At 50.3% G+C, this 22,720-nt stretch overlaps 1 protein-coding gene across 1 annotated transcript in view; it reads left to right on the forward strand.

The window, feature by feature from the left end:
- Positions 1–22,720, forward strand: part of EVA1C (eva-1 homolog C (C. elegans)) — a 68,089-nt gene that overhangs the window by 38,640 nt on the left and 6,729 nt on the right. The window contains exons 4-7 of the mRNA XM_012732284.1: positions 937–1,089; positions 13,498–13,641; positions 20,358–20,438; positions 21,634–21,723. Of these exons, the coding sequence (XP_012587738.1) occupies positions 937–1,089; positions 13,498–13,641; positions 20,358–20,438; positions 21,634–21,723 (468 nt within the window). The remainder of the gene's footprint in view (positions 1–936; positions 1,090–13,497; positions 13,642–20,357; positions 20,439–21,633; positions 21,724–22,720) is intronic.

The raw sequence follows: 22,720 nt of genomic DNA on the forward strand, positions 1-22,720 counted from the left end.
CAACTGAGTGAGATCGCACTCAATTGGGCTGGTGCATTGTGGCTTCTGACCCAGCCACGCCTCTCATGGGCTCCCCTTCAGAACATGATGGCTGAGCACTCCCGCGGGCGGGGTTTTATTGTGCAAATGGCTAGTCGGTGGCTGGTCTTCCCAGGTCTTCCCAGTGCGTGTTTAAGCCAGAATGCACGCCTGGCCCTTCCCTAAACAGCCCTAAAGAGCTTGGTGGGTGTGTCCTGACAGCTCACATTCGCCTTGCAAGCCTTCTGCCTTCTGCCTTCTGAGTAACAAGGTCAACTCTGTTGCGTCAATGAAAGGAGAGTTTGACCAGGGCAAGTGGATTGAACAGACAAACATCTCCCTAGTTCTCGGTGACCCGGTTCAGATCATCCGAACATGGAACTTGCTCATTCCCAGCGCCCCTTCCTCCCGGAGTTCCGACTCGGGGCTACACACTTCTCTAAAGGGGGGCTCTACAAGAACAGTGTCTTCTCTCTTCCTTTCTTGTCTCTTTCCCAGCAAAGGACACAATTTGCTTCTTAGCGTCTCTCACTGTCTCTTTGAATACATAATCGGGGTGCTGGAAGGTGTTGAAATTGGGGATGAAGTTTAACAGCGCTACCCCAGAGGCTTAGTCTACTGTTCCTAGCCTGGACCTGTGTGCACCCCAAGTCAGTGTTTGAGAAAAGGAATGTGTGACCTCAAGGGAAGAGACAGAAGTTTCTTTAAGGGCCAGACCCATCCAGGGATCCCTCACCCACTTGGGTTGCAACCCCAATGAGTGGCACCCCATCCACTCCCTGCAGAAAGCTTTGTCTTCCTAAGTGTCCCCTTCTCAAGGTGCAGCCCCAGGGGATGAATGTTGGGGCTAGGGAACAGTGCCCCCCTAGAGTTTTCCTAGGGAAGCTGATGATGCCACCGATTTCCTTTCTGCTTCAGATGAATTAAAAAACAAAACTGTGTGTGAAGACCAGGAGCTGAAGCTGCACTGTCACGAGTCCAAGTTTCTCAACATCTACTCAGCGACCTTCGGCAGGAGGACGGAGGAGCGGGAGATCTGTGCCTCGGAGACGCAGTGGCTCACCCCCTTCGGTATGTGTTTTTTGGTGGCTGTGAAAGGGTGCGGTCTGGGTGCCTGAGGGCCCCACTCCCCAGGGCAGGGGGCCACACCTGGATTGCGGGGAGACCCCAGCCCTCTGTTCTTCAGTCATCCACACAGAGTCACTAGTGAGCGCCTACTGTATGCAGGGCTGTGTTGCAGGTGGGAGGGAGTCATCGGAGTCTGCACGGAGCTGCCCTTCCAGCAGTGAACAAAAGGGAAATGAACATAGTTGTGTGGAAATGCCCTAGGGCACGTGTCGGTAAAGCCAGGGAGCCAGGCTCCCCAGGAAGGGAGCAAGGAGGCTGAGCTGCTGCAGCTGTAGATTTATGCAGGTAGGGAGTGGGCCAGCGGACCCCTGGGAAGGGTCCAGGTAGGGACAGGTTGATGGGAGTTCAGGAGCGCTGCCTGTTGGCGGCGGTGACTCAGAGATGGTGGCCAAGCCCAGACCTGCTAGCCCGCTGAACAGACGCTCCTGCTACAGGGCAGGGTGCTTCAGAGAGACAGAACGGCACGAGCCCTTCCTCCTCTTTATGGGGTGCTGTGCCCATAAAGCCACGGTGAGCTGAAAGACAGAGAAGCCGCAAGTGTCACTGCCACCCCTGAGAACTGAAACGTGCCCAGAATACTGTGTGGTTACGCAGACGCGTCGCTCTCAAAGCCTGCTCTCGTGATCCGGCCCTCAGACACCTGCAGACGTTTCACAGACGTGACCGGGTGCAAAATGGCAAAGCGATAATCAGAAAATGTGGACGCACTGTGCACGATTGCGTGTTGCTGTAGCTCACCGGCCCCCAACCCCCACCCCAGCGCCCCAACAAAGTGTTGTACCGCATCTGGATGTGTGTGTAAAGAGAGGGCGAAAGGCGGATTTTGTGGAGTTGGTTCATGTGCTTGTAATCGGTCATCTGCAAGCTGAAGGAGGAGTTAGTGTTCGGTCTGGAATCTGGATTTCACAGACCTGCAGGCAGAATTTCTGTGTCGCAACCTGAAGGAAAATTCCTGTTCAGGAAAGTTGTCTTTGTCTTAAGACCTTCAACTGATTGGTCGAGGCCCACCCACACCAGGCTGCTGCTTGACTCAGAGACCATTGGCTTGGATGCCAGTCGCAGCTTAAAGACACGCACAGCAGCACCTAGGCTGGAGTCACCTAGGCTGGTGTTTGGCTGAACAGCTGGGCACGTGAGATTAAGCATCATGCACCCAGGCAGGGTGGAGACACGGCCCTATGTCCACCTTCTTATTCCAGGAGGGGACAGATGGTGCAGGGGAACAGCCATGGTGCTTGTATTTTGCTCACCGGAATCTGAAGTGCACTTCTTAGTATATGAAATTGCTGTAGCTGGCTCATGGACCACCTGTAAAAGTGCACATTAGTTTATTAGTTCTCAAAAGAAATTCATGCACATGTAATAGCCTGAACCTAAAAAAGGAAAAGAGCAGATCGTGACCGGACCACGCAGGCAATCTCAGGTGGGAGAACAAAAAGCAGTTCAAGCAGCGGGTGCGCCAGGGAAACCCCTGGCTGGGGGAGGGGAGGGGCCCTGGCAGACCCCGAGGAGGCTGGAGTGGGGTCCAGATGCCCCTCCCTCCACCCCAACTTTTCATTGCTTTGCTGTTCGTTTACAACATTGTTGACACTGTGGACCAAATCACTGGTTTACATGATTTGGGGAGCACGCTGTCACCCCTCCACAAGCGCCATCCAAGCTCACTGCCGCCTCCTCCCTCCCCCCACCCTCCTGGAAAACACCCTGCTTATCATGAGTCTAAGAATTATTCTGCTGTTTGTTTTCTTTGGTTATTTGTATTTGACAAATCAGTGGAACCAGCCAGAAACTGCTTTCACTTTCTGCCTTAACTTCCCTTGGCCTCATCGCTTGATACCTCCATTTTGTCCCTCAAAGTGCTGTTTTCTCTTTCTTGATAGCTGAGCAGCATCGAGTACAGAGCCCACAGTTTCCTCACCGGTCACCTTTTGGTGGGCGTCTGGGCGGGTTCCATGACGTGGCTGTGGTAGTCAGTGCTGTCATGAACACAGGAGGAAATACCCCTTTATGTGGGTGACTTCATAGTCTTTGGGTACCTTCCTACCTGGGTATCTATCACTGGGTTGTATGGGAATTTCCATTTGACTTTTTGCGGAATGTCCATACCCTTTTCCATAGAGTTTGCACCAACCAAATCACACTCTCCCCACCCATGGATGAGTGTTCTTAATCAGACCTGGGGAGGGGCCCCCATCCTTCTGGGTGTGCATCCCCCTTGTCTGTCAAAGGTGCCAGCCTCTGCTCGTGCCCCAGAGAGTCACATCGAGCTCCTGGCACCCCGCCCTGCCGCTCACATGATACTAGCTGTGTGTCCAGGTGGTCTGCTCTCCCCACACCCTTGTTTCTGCTTCTGCCTCAAGCCTAAGGACCATTGCTTGGACTCTGCAGGAGTGTCTCTCACCCCAGGGTGGCCAGAGACATCCCCCTAGAAGGCAAATCTGGTCCCAGCCTTGGGACCATCCTGCAGGTGCTTCACTGCCATCTGGTTCCTTTTCTGGATAGACCTTGGGTGATCTGATCCCTCCCTACTCTGAGCACTCCTCACTCACTCATACCCCAGGGCCTTTGCACAAGCTCTTCCTTTGAACTGGAATGTCCTCACCCCACATTTTTGTGTGACTGACTCCATCTTGTCATTTTGGAGTCAACTCACTGTCGCCTCAGAGGGTTCCCTTGGGCACCCCGCCAGCACAGGACCTGCAGCCCCTCCCCAGCCTGTCATCCCGTTTAATTGTCCTCGTCATGGGAACTGGTGCTCCACGCATGGGTGTCTCTCTGCCCAGGAGAAACTGGGCTCTACAGGGCTGTGCCCGTCTCATCCCCTGCCACTGAGCAGAACCTGGCACAGAGATGGCGCCTGTGTGGATCTTGAGATGCGGGGATGAACTGGAGTGGCCTCCTGAGTGTGGCATCCATGCCAGGGCCTGGTGATGGATGGCTGCTAGCCAGGAATGTGGGTTCTGTGCGGTCACGGCTGCCAGCTTTTCATGAGCAGCTGGAAATCTGGATTTTTTATAGCTGCGGAATGTTCCAACTTATAATACTGTGCAAGGCATTCGCCACGCACTTGCAAGCCACGGCCACGGGTGTGAGCACTTTTCTCAGATCCTGGATACCAGGCAGCTGGGTCACAGGCACTGAACGGGGCAAAGGCTGTTTCCCCTTCTAGAACCTGGAGCCTGGGGTGGACAACTGCAGAGGGGCAGGCTGGCCGGCTCCCCCTGGGGCTTTCAGAATGGGCTCGGCAATTTTAGTGCTGCGGCATCTACACAGTGCCGCGGGTGGACCCTGGCTGGTCAGACCCAGCTGTTCAAGTTCAACTTTATTAGTATTCTTGTTATTGTTTAATATAGTGCTGTGATAACACCGAACAAATAAGAAAAAGACACAGCCACACATTTTTCCCAACAAATGAAAAGATTTTTCTTTCTTGGCTCTTTCCTGAGAGCCGGGAACAGTTTTATATAATGACAATTCTGAAGCAGTTGCACTTGAACTTGATTTTTTTTTCCCCCTCTAACTTAATACATGGCTGTTTTACCACATGGCTCATAAAATCCTAACAATGCCGATCACTTCCTAATATTTTGTTAAAGGACCTGGTACATAATTTACTCAGTCATTCCCGAGTGATATTTTTCACTATTTCTGATTTTCATGTATTTTCCATAATGTATAGTAACCTTATGCCTATGTCCGTTTTTCCCCTTCTGGATTATTTCCTTGGGATAAGTTTCCAGAAGTTTCATATAAAAGAAAACTTGAATAGTTATGATTCTTCATATGTATCACGTTCTTTCCAAAATCTTTTTTCTCTAATTTATGTGTATAAACAGTGATGTATCACTGTAGACAACCCTGCAACTTTGGCCATATTATAGCGAATGTTTCTTCTTCTTCTTCTTCTTTCTTTTTTTAAGATTTATTTATTTGTGCATACAGAACTGGGGGTACAGGCCAGAGGCTCAGGGGCAGCGAGAGGCTTCACCAGAGACAGAGTGGGGAGCAGAACAGGCAGATCGACGAAGTACACAGCTGAGGGGAGCAGCAGGCGGGTCAGGAGAGGTCTGCCGCGCCATGCGGTCACATCCGGGGCAGGCGGGGATTGAACTCATGCAGAAGTGGCTCCAGCCTCTCAATGCTGTGCTTTAACCCGCTGCGCCACCAGGGAGGGCCTGTTTCTTCATTTTAATAGGTATCTATAAAGTGAATTTTCCTAAATATTTTTTATTTGCCTTGTGAATGTTAATGACCTTGAACATTCCCCATGTTTTTGTAGTTATTGTATTGGATAGTGCATCTCTAGCCTTTGTCCTTTCATTTTTTTCTGGCCAGATCTTATTCTTTTCCCACAAGTGTTGACGAGTAACAGAATAGAGACTGTAACCCTTTATATGCTTTTCCACTGTAAGTACACCTCCCCCTCCCCGGGATATTTTTTCTGAACTTAGTTTGCATTGGGGACATTCTGTGTACAAGGTGAAGAGGAAGGGGCTGAGTGATGGTGGACAGGGAGATGCCCTAGTGGAAGTTGGGGTGAACATGATAGCCCCCCAGTCACAGTATGATGCTGTCAAGCTTCCATAAGCATCCTCAGGGCTGCCTGGGACCCATAGCAACTGTTCCCCTAGCAGGACTCAAACCCTGGGCATCCCTAAGGAGGTGAGGGTGTCCACCTCTGACCTCTGGCCAGAGCCAGGTAGCCTCATGTCTGTGCCATGCCCTGGGCTGGCCCCATCTGGGCTGTATCCAGGCAGGTGAGACAGTCACATACCATACCGTGCTCCCCTTTCCCCATCATTATACACAGAAAACTACACTCGTACAGCCAGTTGAGCAAAGAGAGGTGCTGTTCAACGCCAAAATCAATGGTCTTGGGGCACCTTGGATGTCCAGCTGCAGATCAGAGCAGGAACAGCTTCCTGTGGGTGAAACCACCCTGGTATGGTTCTGGTTGCAGCAGCCCCAGAAAACTCATGCCAGGCTGGCCACCAAGTGAAAGGGAGGGTGTGTGGGACGATGACCGAGCCAAATGCGAGACCATCTTCAAAAGCAACACACAGATACAAATGCAGGTAGCCCTGGTATCGTTCTCATGAAGCCGCTGAGCCAAAGCCATTTCTGGAAGATCTTCCAGCTTGCGAGTTGGAACCATCGGCCCATGTGCTTCATCTAGTGGAAGGGACCCTGAAGGAGAGCGTGCAAATGAGCGATCATCGATGACCGTGCAGTGAAATGGCATCTTAACACAAGAAGGGGGTGAGCTTCCCACAGACCTGGGCTTGCTCATGGAAAGCAGGGCTCCAGAAAGTTCCCCCGGCTGGGTGTCCACCCTGGCACGTCATTTCCTGTCACACTTACATTTTCTGGGAAGGCTCCAGGGATTCTGCTGTTTCCTTAACAAGAGAATGAGAAACCCACACAATGGATCTCCGAGGCTGGCTCGGGCCATCCCGAGGCCAAGTGTGGGCAGGCCTGGACTGTTCAGCCAAAGATCAAGGTGCCGGGGTTCCTGCTGCCAAGACAGAGTCACTTAGGAGCAGCAGCCTAATTATCTAAATAAACACAGGTTGTAAAGAGCGATTAACTTCAGTTTCGATGTTAAACAGTGGCCAAAAAGTGAAATAGCTGAATATCTTGTTATCACATGTGGAGGGTAGTTTGCCAGGAAGAGAGGTGCTAAGAAAATCAGCCTGAGAGGGAAATAACCACTTTAAAAAAAAAATCTGCAAATGGATCAGAACTCTAGAGTCAACAAGGATATGGTCCAACCTAATTTCTTTGGGCGCCTTCCTGAAAGCTGACTGTGGTTTCGTCCCCTCACCCCAAAATACGCTTGGCTCCAGGGTTTCAGGAACACAAAAGGTGTCTGCAAATCTGCTGGTCACAAGGCCTCACCATCTGGTGTAAGTGGGTTTCGGGCTCTAAATGGGAACCTTCTTTTTTTTTCGGTTATCCTTGGCGCCTGTAGCACAGGCCATATGAAATTGTGAATTTCTCAAAGCACTCTCATCTGGTTCTGGAAGGAGAACAAATTGGTACGGCTTTTCTAAATAACAGATTAGACTTGTGTACCAAGCGTCTTAGTATTTTCAATCCACTGGGAGGAAACCATCTACTTCCAGGCCTATCAACAGCAACTATCATGTATCTGCACATATTTAGCTTGGATGGTGTTTTCCATCCTTCCATAAAAAAAAATTACAGAACTGCTCACAATATTGGCAAGCAGCTACCATTTGAATGTCTAACAAGAGGATATTGTTAACTATGGCTATTACGGCTGTGAAATGAAACACTATACGGCTCTGTAAAAGGATGCCTATGTTAAAATGTCCACACATATATTAATACATGGGGAAGTAGAATACAGAATGATAGATATACATCCCGTTGTGGGCGAAGGGCATTTATACATAGGAAAGGGCTCTAGAAGGGTGGATTTTAAAAGTTCATCTTTTTTTTTCAGTGTGGGATTTATAGAGGATTTTTATTCTCACTCAAATGTGGTGCTAATCCATTTGTTTAACATCTTTACCCTGTGTCTCTGTGGTCTTTTAGGTTTTCAGAGCCATGAATTCATCTCTTATTTAGAGACCTTGCTTCTCTACTTCTGACCCTTCCCTCTGAAACTGTCTCTGTGGACTTGGGCCCTACCCTGTCTTCTGTGAAGGCAGCTTTGCTTCTCTTTGTCCTCCCATCAAGTCTGAGAAGGGAGGAGACTTCCCTCTTGCCTCCTGCTGGAGGAAGTCCCCACCCCCTGCCACCTCCAGACCCACCCAATTCTTTAGACATTTCTTATGCTTCAGTATATTTGATAGACATAAAAACAGCATATGCATGCCTTCTGCAGTTGTAAAGCAGAATAATCTAGTAGTAATAATAACCTAATAATTCAACACATCGCTTGCATCTACTCCCCAGTCCCTCCCAGGGAAGTAGCACCCCCTGTCCTGACCTGAGACTTGTGTTTATGCCCTTCCCACATACACACTTTTTTTTTTAAAGATTTATTTATTTGTTCATACAGAACTGAGGTACAGGCCAGGGTCTCAGGGGTGGTGAGAAGCTTCACCAGAGACAGAGTGGGGAGCAGAACAGGCAGATCTACAAAGTACACTGCTGAGGGGAGCAGTGGGCGGGTCAGGAGAGGTCTGCCTCGGCATATAGATCTCCTCCGGGTGGGAGGAGGAGATGGGAATCGAACTTATGTGGAACTAGCTTTAGCTTCTCAGTGCTGTGCTTTAACCCGCTGCGCCACCAGGGAGGGCCAATACACATTTGTTTTAGTGCATCAGTATGTGCGTTACACATGTACCTGTTTTAAAAAAGTATTTCTTTCCTATTGTTTTTCGAATAAGCATGGTACCTAACTACGTATGATTTTCAGGGGCCAGCTTTTCCCGTCAAGGTTGTTTCAGAGACTCATCCTGACTGCGTACCTGTGGTCCATACAGACATATGACTTTTCAGACTATCCCGTCTCACGAACATGATGTTGGAGTGTTGCCAAGTTTTTGTTAAGAATTGTGCTGTTCTGAACTTTCTTATACATGTTTTCTGGTGGACATGGGTGTAAAGCTTTTTCTTGGTACAGGTCTACTGTCTCTCTCTCTCTAGGAGGTATAAAAGGATACGGTCATTTGGTCTTAATTTACATTTCTTTGATTACTACAAAGATTGAATTTCTTGTTGAATATATATCAGATATGCTTCCTTTTCTTTGACGTGCCTGTTCATGATTTTTTCCCATTTTTAAAAAAATGACTGTTTATCTCTCTCCTGTTTCTCTGTAGAAGTACCAAACCCTTTGATGTAAGTATTGAAAATATCTTTTATTGAGCATGTCTCTTTCTTTTGGTGTGTTTTGCTGAACAGTGGTTCTAATTTTGACATAGTCTAAGGTATCAGTCTTTTCTGTTCCTTTTCTCCAGTTATTAATTTTTAAATTAAGGGATCTTTTCCCACCTGAATATGAGAAAAAAGTGGTTATTTTTTTCTGAAAGTTTTACTTTTCACATAAGTCTCAGATCCATTTGGAATTGAATTTTATATGGGGTCTCACCAGATTGTCTCCACTATATATGGAGCACCTTCCCCAGCCCCCACCCCCACAGGGGTGTCCCGTATGTCCCTGGCCCAGTCTCCAGGTTCGCACTTCTGCTCCATCAGTATTCTTTCTAACCCAGGATACAACAAGTGTGTTAATTTCCATAGCTCCATGAAGAGCCTTCATACCTGGTGGGGCAGGTACTCTCACTTAATATGTCCTCTTCAGAAGGCTCCTGGGTCTTTTTGGTCTTTATTTTAGAATCAGCTTGCCATGTTCCATGGAAATCCAGTGGGTGTCAACTTAGAAATAATCAGACCAATAATATAATCATGACAGCATTTGAAAACAAAGGTTCTGAGTTGGGTCCACACCCAAATGTCAAGGTCAGAGGAGAGGGGAGGTTTATAGGATCCAGCAGGTTAGTGATCAAAATACCCACGTGGGGTCCTTGGTAACCATCAGCAGGTGGCTTTTCTGTGTCTTTGCTATCATCAGTTGGAGGGAACAGGGTTTTGAAATTCTTTCATGATCATTGGAAGGAGAAATCAGTGAGTGGGTGTTTTCCATAGCAGCCAATGGGGACCTGAGCCGGGACCTTACTTTACACCTAAAAGTCTCAGTATGGCAGTGAGAGACAAGATGGAGCCTGTTGAACTCAAAATAGGTCCATCAGGAGGTCAGGGTTTGAATTCAGTTGGGTCTATAGATCCATATAGAAGAACCAGTATCTTCAGGATGTTGAGCCTTCTTTTTCGTGACCATGACTAGTGTTCCAGCTCCTCCACCCCATGTTCTTCTACTGGTTCAAAGCCGCCTCCCATGCTACCACCTTCTCCTACTCCTCCATCCTTCCTCCTCCTCCACTGTTAATAATAACTATTACTTATTGCATGCTTACTGTATGGTGGGCAGTGTTTTAAGCCCTTTATGAAAAGCTATTAGTTTAATCATCTAACAATTAAGCTATGGTATTTTAATTGTGGTTGAAGCAACTCATAACACATACAATTTACCACCTTAATCATTCCTAAGTGTGCAGTTCAGTGATAATGTCTATTTATATTGTTGCACAATCATCACCACCCTCCATCTCCAGAACTTTCTCATCCTGCAAAATTCAAACTCTGTCCCCATTAAGCCACAATTCCCTATTCCCCCTCCCTAGCCTTTGGCAGGCATTATTCTACTCTTTAAGATATTTTATTGAAGTAACAATGGTTTTCAACATTATAGAGGCTTCAGGTGTGCGTTCTTCTTTCTGTTTCTATGGACTTGACTGCTCTAAGAACTTCATATGAGTGGAATTATATAGAATTTTCACATTGTGCCCTCAAGTTTCATCCACATTCTAGTGTATATATCAGATTTGCTACCTTTTAAGGGCTGTATAATATTCCATTCAGGTATGCCTATACCTCATTTTGTTTGTCCATTCATCCACTGATATACACTTAAGCTCCACCCACCTCTTGGCTGCTCTGAATAGTGCTGCAGTGCACCTGGGCGTGAAGCTGGGCACTTCCTCTTGCTTCTGGATCTGTCTGAGTCCTTCTTGTACCTCCTATCCACTGGCACATCCATGCACCCCACTGCTGATTTTCCCCTTCTGCTCTCTTTCTGAGTCATCTACTTAAAGACTTCTCTGGAGCAGCTATCTCAATGCCTGGTGGTGAGAGTACCAGAGTCACAGAGTTGCAGAAGTAATGGAGGTGGTCTCCTTACCTTCATTTTAGTGTTGAGGTTGGAAGGGAGGCAGTGGCTAGGGACCTGGGGGGTGGGTGGTGCCTGGCCAGGGCATCAGATTGGGACGAGGAGAGAGCCGAGGCTTCTGGCTGGAGTTCCCTGGAAGACTCAGTACCCATCAATCATGGAGAGCCAGGACTAGGAGAGGTGCATGTTAGGCTGGGTCACTTGGCTGCCTGGGGAGGGTAGAAGGATGTGTTGAATTCCATCTAGACACGAGATGTGGGAGTTTCTGGGAAGAGAATGAGGTCAGTCTGTGCTGACGGGGGACTTCAAGGAACAGCCAGAGTTGGAAGGAATGATGGGGTCCTGGCTCTCGGGGTCCTAGGTGGAGTGCGGGGGTGGAGAAGAGAGGCAGGCCTCAGAGGGAGCACTCTGGGTGGGCAGGTCTGCAGAGGGCTCTGGGGTGGAGGAGTCACAGAGAGTGGGGAGAAGGGCCCCAGGGAGTCAAGGGCTAGTGAAGAACCCCTCAACAAGGATGTCAGGCACCCAGCGTTCACGAGTTGGGCAAGGATTAAGGCCGGCTCCCATCTCAGGCTGGACAGTAGAAGGACCATAGTCAGAGGGAGGGAGTCTGCCAGGCCGTGTGTGGACAGAAGCATGTTGAAGCTGGAGGGGGAGAGCGAGGGAGGGGAGCACAGAGGGGACATAGAGGCCCCTTCTAGAAGTCTAGCTGAAGGAGAGTTAAGGCAGGAAGAAAGTTTGAGGGTTTGGGGCATGCAGGGGGGTTATTTTAAAATATAGGGGGCAGACGGCACAAGAAACAGGGGTCCCTGTGAACAGGGGTCCTGCTCTGTGCCCCCACCCTGCACAGCCCGGGGATGGCCAGGCACAGCCTCCCCGGCATAGCCTCCCGCAGGCATCTCCAGATCTGAAAATTCTCTGTCAAGGTCCCTCCCAGCTGAGACGCTGAGCAGTGCTTGTTTTGTTTTATTTTTTAAGACTTTCTCATCTTGTCCTCCAAGCTGCTTACCCTCCCTGATTCCCTCTCATCCTGGCAAAGGCACCTCAGCCCCGCTCCCCCCAACCCCCCCACCCTCCCCACCCCTGGCTTAAGGCTGAAGCCGCTTTGATCTCTGCTGGACGCCCAGAGAGTAGCTTCAAATCTGAAGCTGCTCACAGATGAGACTCACACCCTGCTCTTCTCTCTGCCTCTCAGCCTCCTTTTGCTGTTTGTTTCCTGCATCCACTGTTCTTTTTGCTCTCAGTCTCTCCCTTTCCCTCTCTCTCTCCCCATATATAGTCATGTATGCACACACACATGTGCATGCATGTAATGCAGACAACCTTTTTATATTGTGGAGTAGCCTGATACATAATATCACGTGACACACACATGACCAACAGCCCATCTCCCAGGGTGGTTGGTTACTGTCAGCCCACACAGGGACATCACGTCAGCTGCTCTTGTAGGGAGACATTGCCCGAGGCCCCCGAGTCCTCTCCTCCTCTGTCCCCTGCTCCTCAAGCCCTGAACTCCTCCCAGAGGTGTATGAAAATCACTTCAAACGGGGCTCCCTGCCTGCGGTTGCTTCTCTCGCCCAGGGCAGCCCAGTCTGTCCCCGGCCATCCCAAGGCGCTGTAGGTGGCAGAATGTGTAAGCTGAGCGCTCAGAGCCACCTCCGTCCTCCAGGTGACTTCTTCCTGCTCATTTCAGGGCGGCCCACCCCTGCCACACCCTCTTCCAGCTTAGGGTCAGGCCCGCGCACTCTCAGACCGCCCTGGCCTCTTGCCTGCTGTCTGTGCTTCTCCCACACCTGCACCTGCCCCGTTCATGCCTTCTTCCCTCCCGCATGCCGCCTGAAAGTCTGTCCTGACCTCCAGGATCCACAGCCAGGTGCTGTCTTGACCTTGCCTGGGCCCCTTCCCCTCACTCGCTTCACACTGGTAGACACAGGTCGTCCCTGAGGGCTTTGCCTCCAGCGCCAGCTTGCCCTCTGAGGCAGGGTCACCTCCCGTCAGCACACAGTGCATGCCTCCTCTGCCGTGGGAATCAGCTAATAGACACGGGTGGCACCGCGGTGCACCAGCTGCTGAAAGGCAGGCCGCGGGTTTGGCGGTTCATTTCACTCACTCATTCATTCTCTCATTGTTACTAACTGGCTTCCACTATGGACCAGCCCCCACCATGGCGCCGATGTTCCTACAGAGGAGATACGTGGATAAATAAGATATGCAAGTCATGCTAAGGGTCCTCACAGAAATAAGAACTTTCATTCAAGGGTGTACCTATTTTGCCTATTCGTGTGCAAGACGAGTCACATTATCTGCAGGACCCCACACAATTTGCAGACGGTGCACGAAGGGAGTGCACAACCCACCCCTGGAAAATAAAGAACTTCAGCAGCAGGCCGTGAATCAAGCCGAGGGCGCCTCTGGCCCACGCCCGGGAGCCTGGTCTGTGTGTGGGTGCTCTCGTGACACAGGAAGTCAGTGGAGAAGTGATCTCCCTTGGACGCATATTCCCCTTGGCACATTTCTTTGCATAACACAGCACAAAAGCCCGTACGTGGGGTGCGTGGACATGACGTCTTGCTGCTCTTCCCTCTTTTCAGACTGCCTGTCCTACTCGGCTGTGCACGTACTCTCCCGGAGGTGTTACGGGAAGCAGAGGTGCAAAGTCATGGTCAACAACCACCACTTCGGGAGTCCCTGTCTGCCGGGAGTGAAAAAATACCTCACTGTCACCTACGCCTGCGGTAAGACTGCTGAAGAGCCCCCTTTGAGGGAAGTGTGATCGAGTGAACAGAAAACGTCTGCAGGAGACTTTAGCCAAGCAGCCCTGGTCCTAAAACACCGCCACAGGGAGTGGACAAGATTCCTTTCCCCTCCCTACCCGTTATTTTTATCGGTGACATTCACGTAGGATAAGCCCCGGGGCTTTCTTCAATTAAAATTTGTCCTTTTCGCAATCAGATAGGAGGCGCAGGGGTAAGAAAAGAACAAGCAAACAGTAAAATTGACGTCATGGAGAATAGCAAATTTAATCTAGTTCTTGGGAGGCTCTAAAATTTATTGCTGTGCCCTTTGCGTTGACAGGAGTGTTTGGCTCCTAGTTTACCTTTCAGTCCTGCTTTTATGCCCTGAGTGATAGAGTTCTCTGACGGCGTCTCTACACACCCACAGCCTTCAGCCCACGTTCAAAAGCTGACCCTAAGATGACTTTGGATTTTACACAACATAACCGTTTGCTGTGGGTCTTCAAATAATACAACAAAATGCCTGCTCTGTGAGATCCCACCCAGCTTTCAAAACTGCCTAAAAGTGAACCTGCAACTAATTCTTCTCAAGAGTCCTAGGGAATTCCACTTTGTAATCCCGAGAGTGGACTATTTTTTAATTTTTAAAGCCTAAAAGCAAAGGGAGAGCGAAAAACAATCATCTCTGAAAAGATCAGTGCCAGTTCTCATGGAACACCCCCCCCCCCCATGCTCTAGCTAACCTATCCCTTGTTCTTTTTTAAATAACAGCTTTACTGAAATATGGTTGCAGTTCACCTGTAAAAGCAGACAAATAAGTGGTTTCAATATATTCACAGAATGGGGCTACTCTTACCACAATTACAAAAACATTCTCATCATCCCAAAGTTTCCTCCAAACCATCTGTCTCCCCTCCCTTCTTCCCCAATCATCAATTCTCATTCTGTCTTTGTGGATTCGCTTCTTGGAGACATTTCACATGGAGTTCTACAATATGTGGTTCTTTGTGACCAGATTCTTTACACATGTTTTCAAGGTTAATATATGTGGTAGCATGTGTCAGTACTTAGTTATTTTTTATGAGTGAGTAATATTCCCTTGCACCCCAGGCTTTCTACGTCCTGAGCTAAAAAATGCTGCTATATCACAGCTGCTATATCACAGCTATATCACAGCTGCAATAGGTAGAATAAAGTAACAACACAAACGTTTTCCCCAAGCAATAGCACCACACTTGTATCCAGGGAGCAGAATTGTGTGATAAATGCTCACTTAACCACAGGTCCAGGAAACTGTTACTTTAAGTGAAATAACATCCTTTTAACAGAGGTGGGAACACATTGTTTTTCTCATCAAAAAACAGCGAAGTGACATTCGACAAAGTGAGTTCTCAAAAAACCTGTTGTGTTCATTTTGAGTCTTTATCGCTGTTCCCACATTGAAGCAGTGGTGACTGGCCTCCAGCCCATTCTGGCCGAGGTCCCCAAGCAGCTACATAGACCTGAAGTTCTGGTCACTTTAGGACTCTTTATCTGAGTAGGGGAGGACTTCAGCCTGCCAATAAAAATTTCCAGGTGTGCCCTTTAGGAGTTGAGAGCAATTACTGAGTGGTGACTCCTTCACTAGGAGAACTAGGCTTTCAGGCCTGGGGTGGTGTCGTGTGGCCTAGCTTGAGTTGCTTCCCCCTCTTTCCCTCAGTCAGCACATTCTGGGAGAGTGCTGTATTTCAGAAGTTGCGCCAGGTGCCAAGCATTTGGTAGTAAAAAAAAAAAAAAAAAAAAAAGACACAGTCCTTGCACTCATGGAGCTAATAGTCAGGGGAGAGAGAGAGGTGTTAAACAAAGAAGCCAGGAATCAGTTGTCACCCACTGTGACAAGTGCTAATGCAGGATGCCATGCAGGAGGGTGGTAGTGAGAGGGCCCTAATTTTGCTCCTGGATGTGGATGGAGAAGTATTCCAAACAGAACCTTCCTTGAATATGAATTTCAGCTGAGATCTTGGAAGGGATGGGGGTGAGCAAGCAGAGTGGGCAGAGATGCTGGGTGGGTGGGACAGTGGACAGGAGTGGGTGAGAAGGAAGATGGCCCTGGAGGGGTCTGGCATCAGGTGCCTTAGGGTCCCAGGAAAGGCTGTCAGGCAGGGTTTTAGCTGGGAAGTCATGGAGACTGGTCTCCTGAAAGACCGCAATGCGTAGTGGTGGGTAGACCAGTTAGACAACAATGCTTGATGAGCGGGTGGGTGTGGCAACCCTAGTATGGATATGAGAAGCATCTGGAAAGTAGGAAGACCCTGGGGATGCTGAGAGATCTGGATTGCTGAAAAGGGTGGGAGTCTGGCAAGAGGTGAGAGGGACAGGCTTGATCTTAAGTAGGAAAGGGCAAGGAGGTTCAGGGGCAGAACACAGGCTTGGCGCTCCTATCCCATTGCCTTCCTCTTCTCCAAATAGGGGTGAGATGAAGTCATGTGAGGACTGAGGTGGGAAGGGAAGAGGGTATGATCTCCTGAGAGAAGTACGAGGTGCAAGCCCTTGGGGGTGGAAGGCCTGTGAGCGATGACACTGGTGGTGTCTAAGCTGCAGCAAGAGGCTGCAGGTGGAGGAACCTGGGATGTGAAGGCAGAGGTGCGTGGGGGAGAACTGGGAGGCACCTTGGAGGCGAAGGGGCTGAGGTCACTGGAATGGTTTGCATCCCGGCTTCAGATGCGGCGCCTTGGAGAAAATGGGGGCATTGAGTGTCCTTCCCAAGTCCCTAAGACAATGCCCGCCCCCGTGCCCCTCATCATCAAAGAGAGGGTGACTCTCACTGTGAGGCAGGCTCGAGAAAGGGAGGAGGAGGCGCTAGAAAGGAGACAGCTTGGGTCGCAGAAGCTGCACACTGCTGAGTGGCCCCAAGCCTGTTTGAACTAAGGGGCCCTGTCCAACCATGAGGTGCCCCGCCCAGCTGTCTCCTGCCACCTTCCTGCCCTCCAGTCCCCCTCCCCTCTCCTTTCCCCTCCTCCCTTCCCCCTCTTCTCCCTCTTTTCCCCCTCTCCTCCCACATGACCTGGCCGAACACCTTCTCTTAAGCCATGGCCACTCGCACAGACCTAAGTGATGTTCACATGTTGGTTCTAACAACACAACACCCTTCCATCCTGCTCTCTTCGTGCCCACTTCTAACAGCAATGTATTTAATTGCCTGGACTGGGATCAGGGTGCCCCTCTAATCGGCTCTGCTCGGAAACCCTGTGACCTGATTCTAAACTAAGGCCAGGAGGGGCTGAGATAGTCCCCCAGAGATCTAGCTCTGCCCCCCAGGAGACACCTCTGAGGGTAGAGGGAAGCCAGTGGGGAGGAGGTGGCCCAGGCTGCGGGGCAGGGGTCACCCACAGCTCGCCCATGTTGCAGAATATTCTGGAGGGGAGCTCCTGCATGTCTGAAAGTCACTGGCCTTCAAGGGCCATGAGCCAGCCTCACCTTGAGCTGAACCCCGGTCCTTGTGAGACCCTCTTACCCACCAGGCTCGGAAGTGGGCAGGCAAGGAAGTGGCATGGGGGGGGGCAGCTGTCCTGTGCTTGCAGGCTACTGGGCAGTGCTGCGTTCCAGGCTCTGGGACTGGGGACCTGGAGGCCTCCCCAGGGGAAGTAGCCTCTGAAGCTGGGGAGACTGAGGAGCCTGCAGAATGCTGGGGGGAGGGGGGGCAGAGGGCACCGCTTGGCACAGGCTTGGGGGGCCAGGTAAGGCTTACCTTAGGCAGACCTAAGGGCTCAGGGTCTGGGGCATCATCAGTTCGCAATTTGAAAAGGACACGCCCTGTGTCTTAGAGCTGCGTCACTCTGCTCCCTCGCAGCCTCTGGGCTGGGCAGAGCTTTTCAGCGGCTTTGTTCGGCAGGAGAGTGATTCAGGCTGGAGTCCGCTGGGTGAGAGCCTGGGCTGCACCTCCCGGGCGCCACTGGGCTTTCACTTGGCTTAGTGCTGTTTTAGCATCTTCGGGGCCTCAGACTGGAGCAGAATTAGCTTTTTAGTGGAGTGAAGTTGCGTGGTAACACCGTGTGCCTTCCGAGATGCACCGGTCGGTGTGACCACCCTGTGCATGTACTGGCCGTCGTTCACCTCTACCTGACGCGCCCTCCTCTCCTTTGGGAACCTCGCATTTGATCTCAGTGCCCAAGTGTTTGCTTTTGTCTGACTTAGCCAATTTGTTTATCTTTTTAAAATGAATTACTTAATTGAGTTTTACCTGAGGTGACATTGGGGTGACCCCATTAGCTGTTACTACCACACTGCGTCCACCACCAGCCCTCGCAGGAGTGAAACCCGGCCTCGGAGGCTTCTTCCTTAAAGTCTGCAGAAGGATCTGAGCTCGGGCCTCCTTCTCCAGCTCCCTGCCTTACCCCTCCCCCTTCCCTCCCTCTTCTCCCCTTCCCTCTCTTCCCCCCCTCCTACCCACCCCTGACAACTTGACATAGAAGATTTAGTCAGGAAGAAATAACTCCAGGTGCCCTTGCCTGAGTTTAATGGGCACTGAAATCCCTTAGAACCGTCACTCTGAAGCAGCTGGTGCGGCCTCTCCCCCAGGGTCTCTGCCACCAGTGGGCCTAGAAGAATCCTGACCCACTTCCCTTACGCTCAGGGCTCCACAGCAGGTGACCCTGACCTCTGACCTCGGCTCTTCCTGGGAGCTGTGTGCTCCAAGGCTCAGTCTTCTGTCTGCCAGGAGTCACAGAACCACGCTGTCCTCCAGGGTCACCTTGAGCCCTGCCCTGGGCTAGCACAGGCCCACCTAAGGAGCTTTTCCAGGAATAGAGAGGTTGGGGGAGGTTTCACACCTGCCTCTCAATGAGAGGGATGGATTTGTGGGGTGGTTGTAATGGCACCACGCCCTGCATCCCTTTGAAACAAGGAGCCACAAGAATGTGCCAGCAGTGTGGATCCCAATTGCCACCTCAGGGTCCTGAAAGACCCTCCAGATGACAGAGCCATTTTCAAGTGGGGAGCCAAGGGGCGAGTTTTCTGACATGAGCCCACGTCGGATGCAGGCAGTGTGAGCGGTGTGCCCACCTCAGGCAACTCTGTCCCCACTTCCCTTCCTGCCAGCTTCCTTTCCCCACCTGTTAGCGCTCTGGCCGCGCAGAGGTGCAAGCCCTCCTCGGTGTGTTTTGAAGACAAACGAAGAGATGGCCTTGAGAAAGGAGCATCCCTCCTGGTAGAGATGCCCTCTCTGCCAGGCATTGGGGTGTCCTCCTCATCCTCCTTGAGCACAGAAATGATGGAGAAGCAGTTGCATCACAAAGTACTGTGCAGGCTGGGTTTTCTGGGGGCTGTCATGGTCCTGGATCAGCCCCATACTCTGGGCCACCCCTGGCCGGGGGGCGGGGCCCTGGACGTAGCCACTCCCCTCGGCCGGGGCCACCTGGTGCACAGTGACCCTCCCTGCTGGTGCCAGTCTCCTGCGCGTGGGAAAGTCATGGGCTAGGAATGTCCCCGGCTACTGGTCCTGGGACACCCCAAATGATTCCGTTCAGCACTCGGAGAAGGGAAATGAGGTTTGCTGTGCTGAAGAGACTTGCTGGCTTTTATTTTTGATCCGCGCAGTTGACCTTGCACAGTTTGCTTTGGCCTGATTTCCATTTCCTGTTGCCACTTCTCCCAGATACCAGCTGAGCTGAAGAACAAACAAAACGAGCAGTTTGCTGCAGCAAAGACATTTGCTTTCCTCTCCCTCCGCCCAGTGGACTGCACTTGGGCTTCAGACGTCTTCTCCGCCGCCTGCTGTGCGCGGCCGGCCCCTGTCACCCCTCTGCTGGGACCCCGATGGCTTATTCTGAGCGTCTGTCCCCCAGAATCTTTCACCGGCTTTCAGAAAAGCCGACGGGGCTGCCCTGCCCGGCTCCTCTTTCCATAATCCTTTCTTATGAAACTGCAAGGCTCACTCTAGACAGAGTCCTAGAATTCTCTGCAGCTTATCATGGGGTCAAGGAGGCAAAAGGCTTTGGGCGAAAAGCAGCATGGGGCTGGGAGGGCTCGCCAGGTCTCAACTCAAGTGACTTGAGTTGGTGGCGGTGACTCTTCCCGCCGCGGGCGGTGGGGGGGGGGGGGGGAGGGGGTGACGGGCGTGCGGGCTCACATGCAGCGTTAGCAGCGTGAGTATGACTTGTATATCTTAAAGTTCACCTGTTTAAAGTAACCACAATCCAGTGATTTCTCGTGAATTTCCGGGGCTGGAGGCCCATCGCCACGTGCCCATTTTAAAACATGTCCTTGACCGGCAAAGTTCCCTTGTGCTCATTCCCACCCTGGTCCCAGGTCCCCCTGAATCTGCCTTCTGTCTCTCTATGGAGCCTTCCTGATTATTTCCTAGAAGTGTGTCATGCCTTGAATGATCTTTGGTGACAGGTTTATTCAACCGAGTGTAATGTGTTGGAAGGTCACCTGCTTTGTAGTGAACAGCCCTTTGTTCCTTAGTTACTAAACTGTATTTAGTACCAGTGTATTGAGTGCCTGGACGCACTGAGTCTTGTTCGTTTGTTGTCCCTGTTATTTTCTTTAATCCTGCAAAATGGTCCTAAAATTGTCCGCTTCTGGGTTATTCGGTGCTCACGCAGGCGGGCGTCCCTGGCCAGAAGGAGTGATCCATGACTGATTTGAAAATTGATTTCTTAATTGCACCGACATTTAACACTGTACTTTGTATTATGTGGACAAAGCATTTAAAAACCTTTCTTTCTGGCTTTTAGTTCCCAAGAACATTCTCACGGCGATTGATCCAGCCATTGCTAATGTTAAACCTTCTTTGAAGGAGAAAGATGGTGCACATGGTAATTTTTATGGTTTACTACCGCATTTCTCTTTAAGGAAAAGTCAGTGACCCCAGTGGATGATGTCAGTGGGGTGCACTTTAGTAGAGAAGGGGTGGGGCTAGAGCTGTGAGTCCATCTTGTTGGAGGCCAGGGCTTCCAGAGCGGGGCCAACATTTTGTTGTGAATTTTAACTACAAGTAGAGTGAATCCTCCTTCTATTCCTCTCTTGCTTCCTAAATGAGAAATCACTTCAAAAAAGAGTTCTGCTTAGGGATAAATTGGAGGGGCGGGGGGGGGGGGAAGATAGGTTCTTTTCTTTTCTTCTTTTTTTTTTTTTGTCAAATCTACAGTGGAAGTCAGACCCCTGGGGGTCTTGACAGAAAGCACAGAGGCCCCCGGCCAGCATCCATCTGAGAGAATGCACTTTGGGCGGGCAGAGTTTGATTTCCTTTCTTGTGTTACTTGAAGAGGTCTTTCCCCCTCAGGATAAAAGAAAAGTGTGTTTGACCAGCAAATAGAACACCCCTGCACCCCCAGGCTTCATGGTACCTGTTGTCCTTACAGTGTGGTGCTGTAGCTCACTGCTCCAGCCCCACCGCTGACCAGTTCAGACCCACTGTTCTTTCTCCCAGGGCTCCTCCAGCCCCCATCCATGGGCATCCTGGAGTAGAGCCTGAGGACCTATGCTATCCTTCCACAGAGACTCTGCCCTTACTCACCTTCCCAGGGGCTCCCTGAAACCTCAGCTGCCCCGTCAGGAGTTTACTAAGCTCCGGCGCAGCTGAAGCAGGTATTGAAGTCAGGTCTGGGCTGTGCCTGACTATCATTGGCCCAGAAGCAGCCCAGCACTGCCTCTCTCCATCAGTGGTCTTATCTGTGGTTCCCAGAGCAGAGCAGGTCTGTGGCTAAGGGAGACCTTGTTGAGCATCACAGACACCATCGCCTTTCGGATGCGGAATTAAGTATCTGCAGTGGGGTGGATGAGGGGCACTCAAGGTATTGCAAACAGCAAGTTTTAGTATTTCTAAATCCCTTTCATCACTTAAGATTTTCAGGGATGACTTACTAACGGTCCTTCCTAGCTTAGACTTCCATAACAACCCATTTTTTGATTTCCATAGCTTTGTATTTATTATGGCAATTCTGGGATAGGAGCAAAAAGCTCCTGTGAACAGCTGATTAATTGGTCTTGCTTTTATTTTTTATGAAATAGTTATCAACTTTGACCCAAGCAGACCCCATGTTCTGAGGAAAGATGGAGTCATTGTCAGCAACTCTCTGGCAGCCTTTGCCTACATCAGAGGTAAGTTCATGAGTCAAAGCTTCTTATATTGCTGTGGGCTAACTAAGATCTGACTAGCAAATGCTCTCGGGAAGCTAAAGAAAGGTGATTTTACATTTGACATGGCACCTACAGTCATCTAAGATCTGGAAACACAGAGGGCTGAAAGCAGGTCAAATCCCCACCAGGCTGCCGACCAGGGAACCAACCTCGGAGAAGACGAAGGCAGCAAATCCATCAAGTCACACATTGTAGGTGCCGGGCTCACAGTAAAAGTAGGAACCTGAGAAATGTACTTCCCGGCTCTCAAATCTGGGAAGGGCACTGGATTCTTAAATTCCACCCTGGCTAGAAGAAAACTGAGCCAGAAGATCATTTAGTCAACAAAGCAGGTCGTGCCCTGTGAAGGCAGAGTCCCTTTCTGAGTCACCATTGTTCCTTGCCAGGTTGCCAAGGTTTCCCCGGATAATCTTCCCCTCCAGGGTCCAACAGCCTCAACCCTCTTAATTAGCGGAGCCCGAATGGATGGTCCAGAGGTGCTCTGCCTGCATCTGCACACAGGCGCGAGACTGAAGTTTTGGAACGTCGGCCCTGCAAGTCTCAGCAGTGCGTCCTGGCTGTTCAAGGAAACCAGCACCCCTGAGACCTTCTGTGAAGAGCATGTTAAGAAAACAATGCGGTTTGACTCCCCAAAGCTGACAGCACCTGGGGTCTGGAGGAGTTAGCCTTCCTCAGAGGAAAAGAAAGGTTTAAGGAGACATCTGGACACCAGAGACAGAGAGGGCAGCCTTTCACCTCCCTCCTGTGTCTTGGCTGTGTGGTGATTAGTTTCCTCTGAGATTTGCCTCTTTTCTAGCTCCTCTCATTTCTAGTTCTTGCTGTATATGATCATTGTTGACGTTAAAAAGAGAAAGGATTCTTAGTTAAAAAAAAAAAAAAAAAACCACGCCCCTATTTTCAAGGTCCCTAGAAAGTCCCTTGGAGGAAAGTCCTATGAAAATTCTTTAAACAGAATAAC

Source organism: Condylura cristata, unplaced genomic scaffold (genome assembly GCF_000260355.1).
Source record: "Condylura cristata isolate star-nosed mole 26May11 unplaced genomic scaffold, ConCri1.0 scaffold00003, whole genome shotgun sequence".
NCBI lineage: Eukaryota > Metazoa > Chordata > Mammalia > Eulipotyphla > Talpidae > Condylura > Condylura cristata.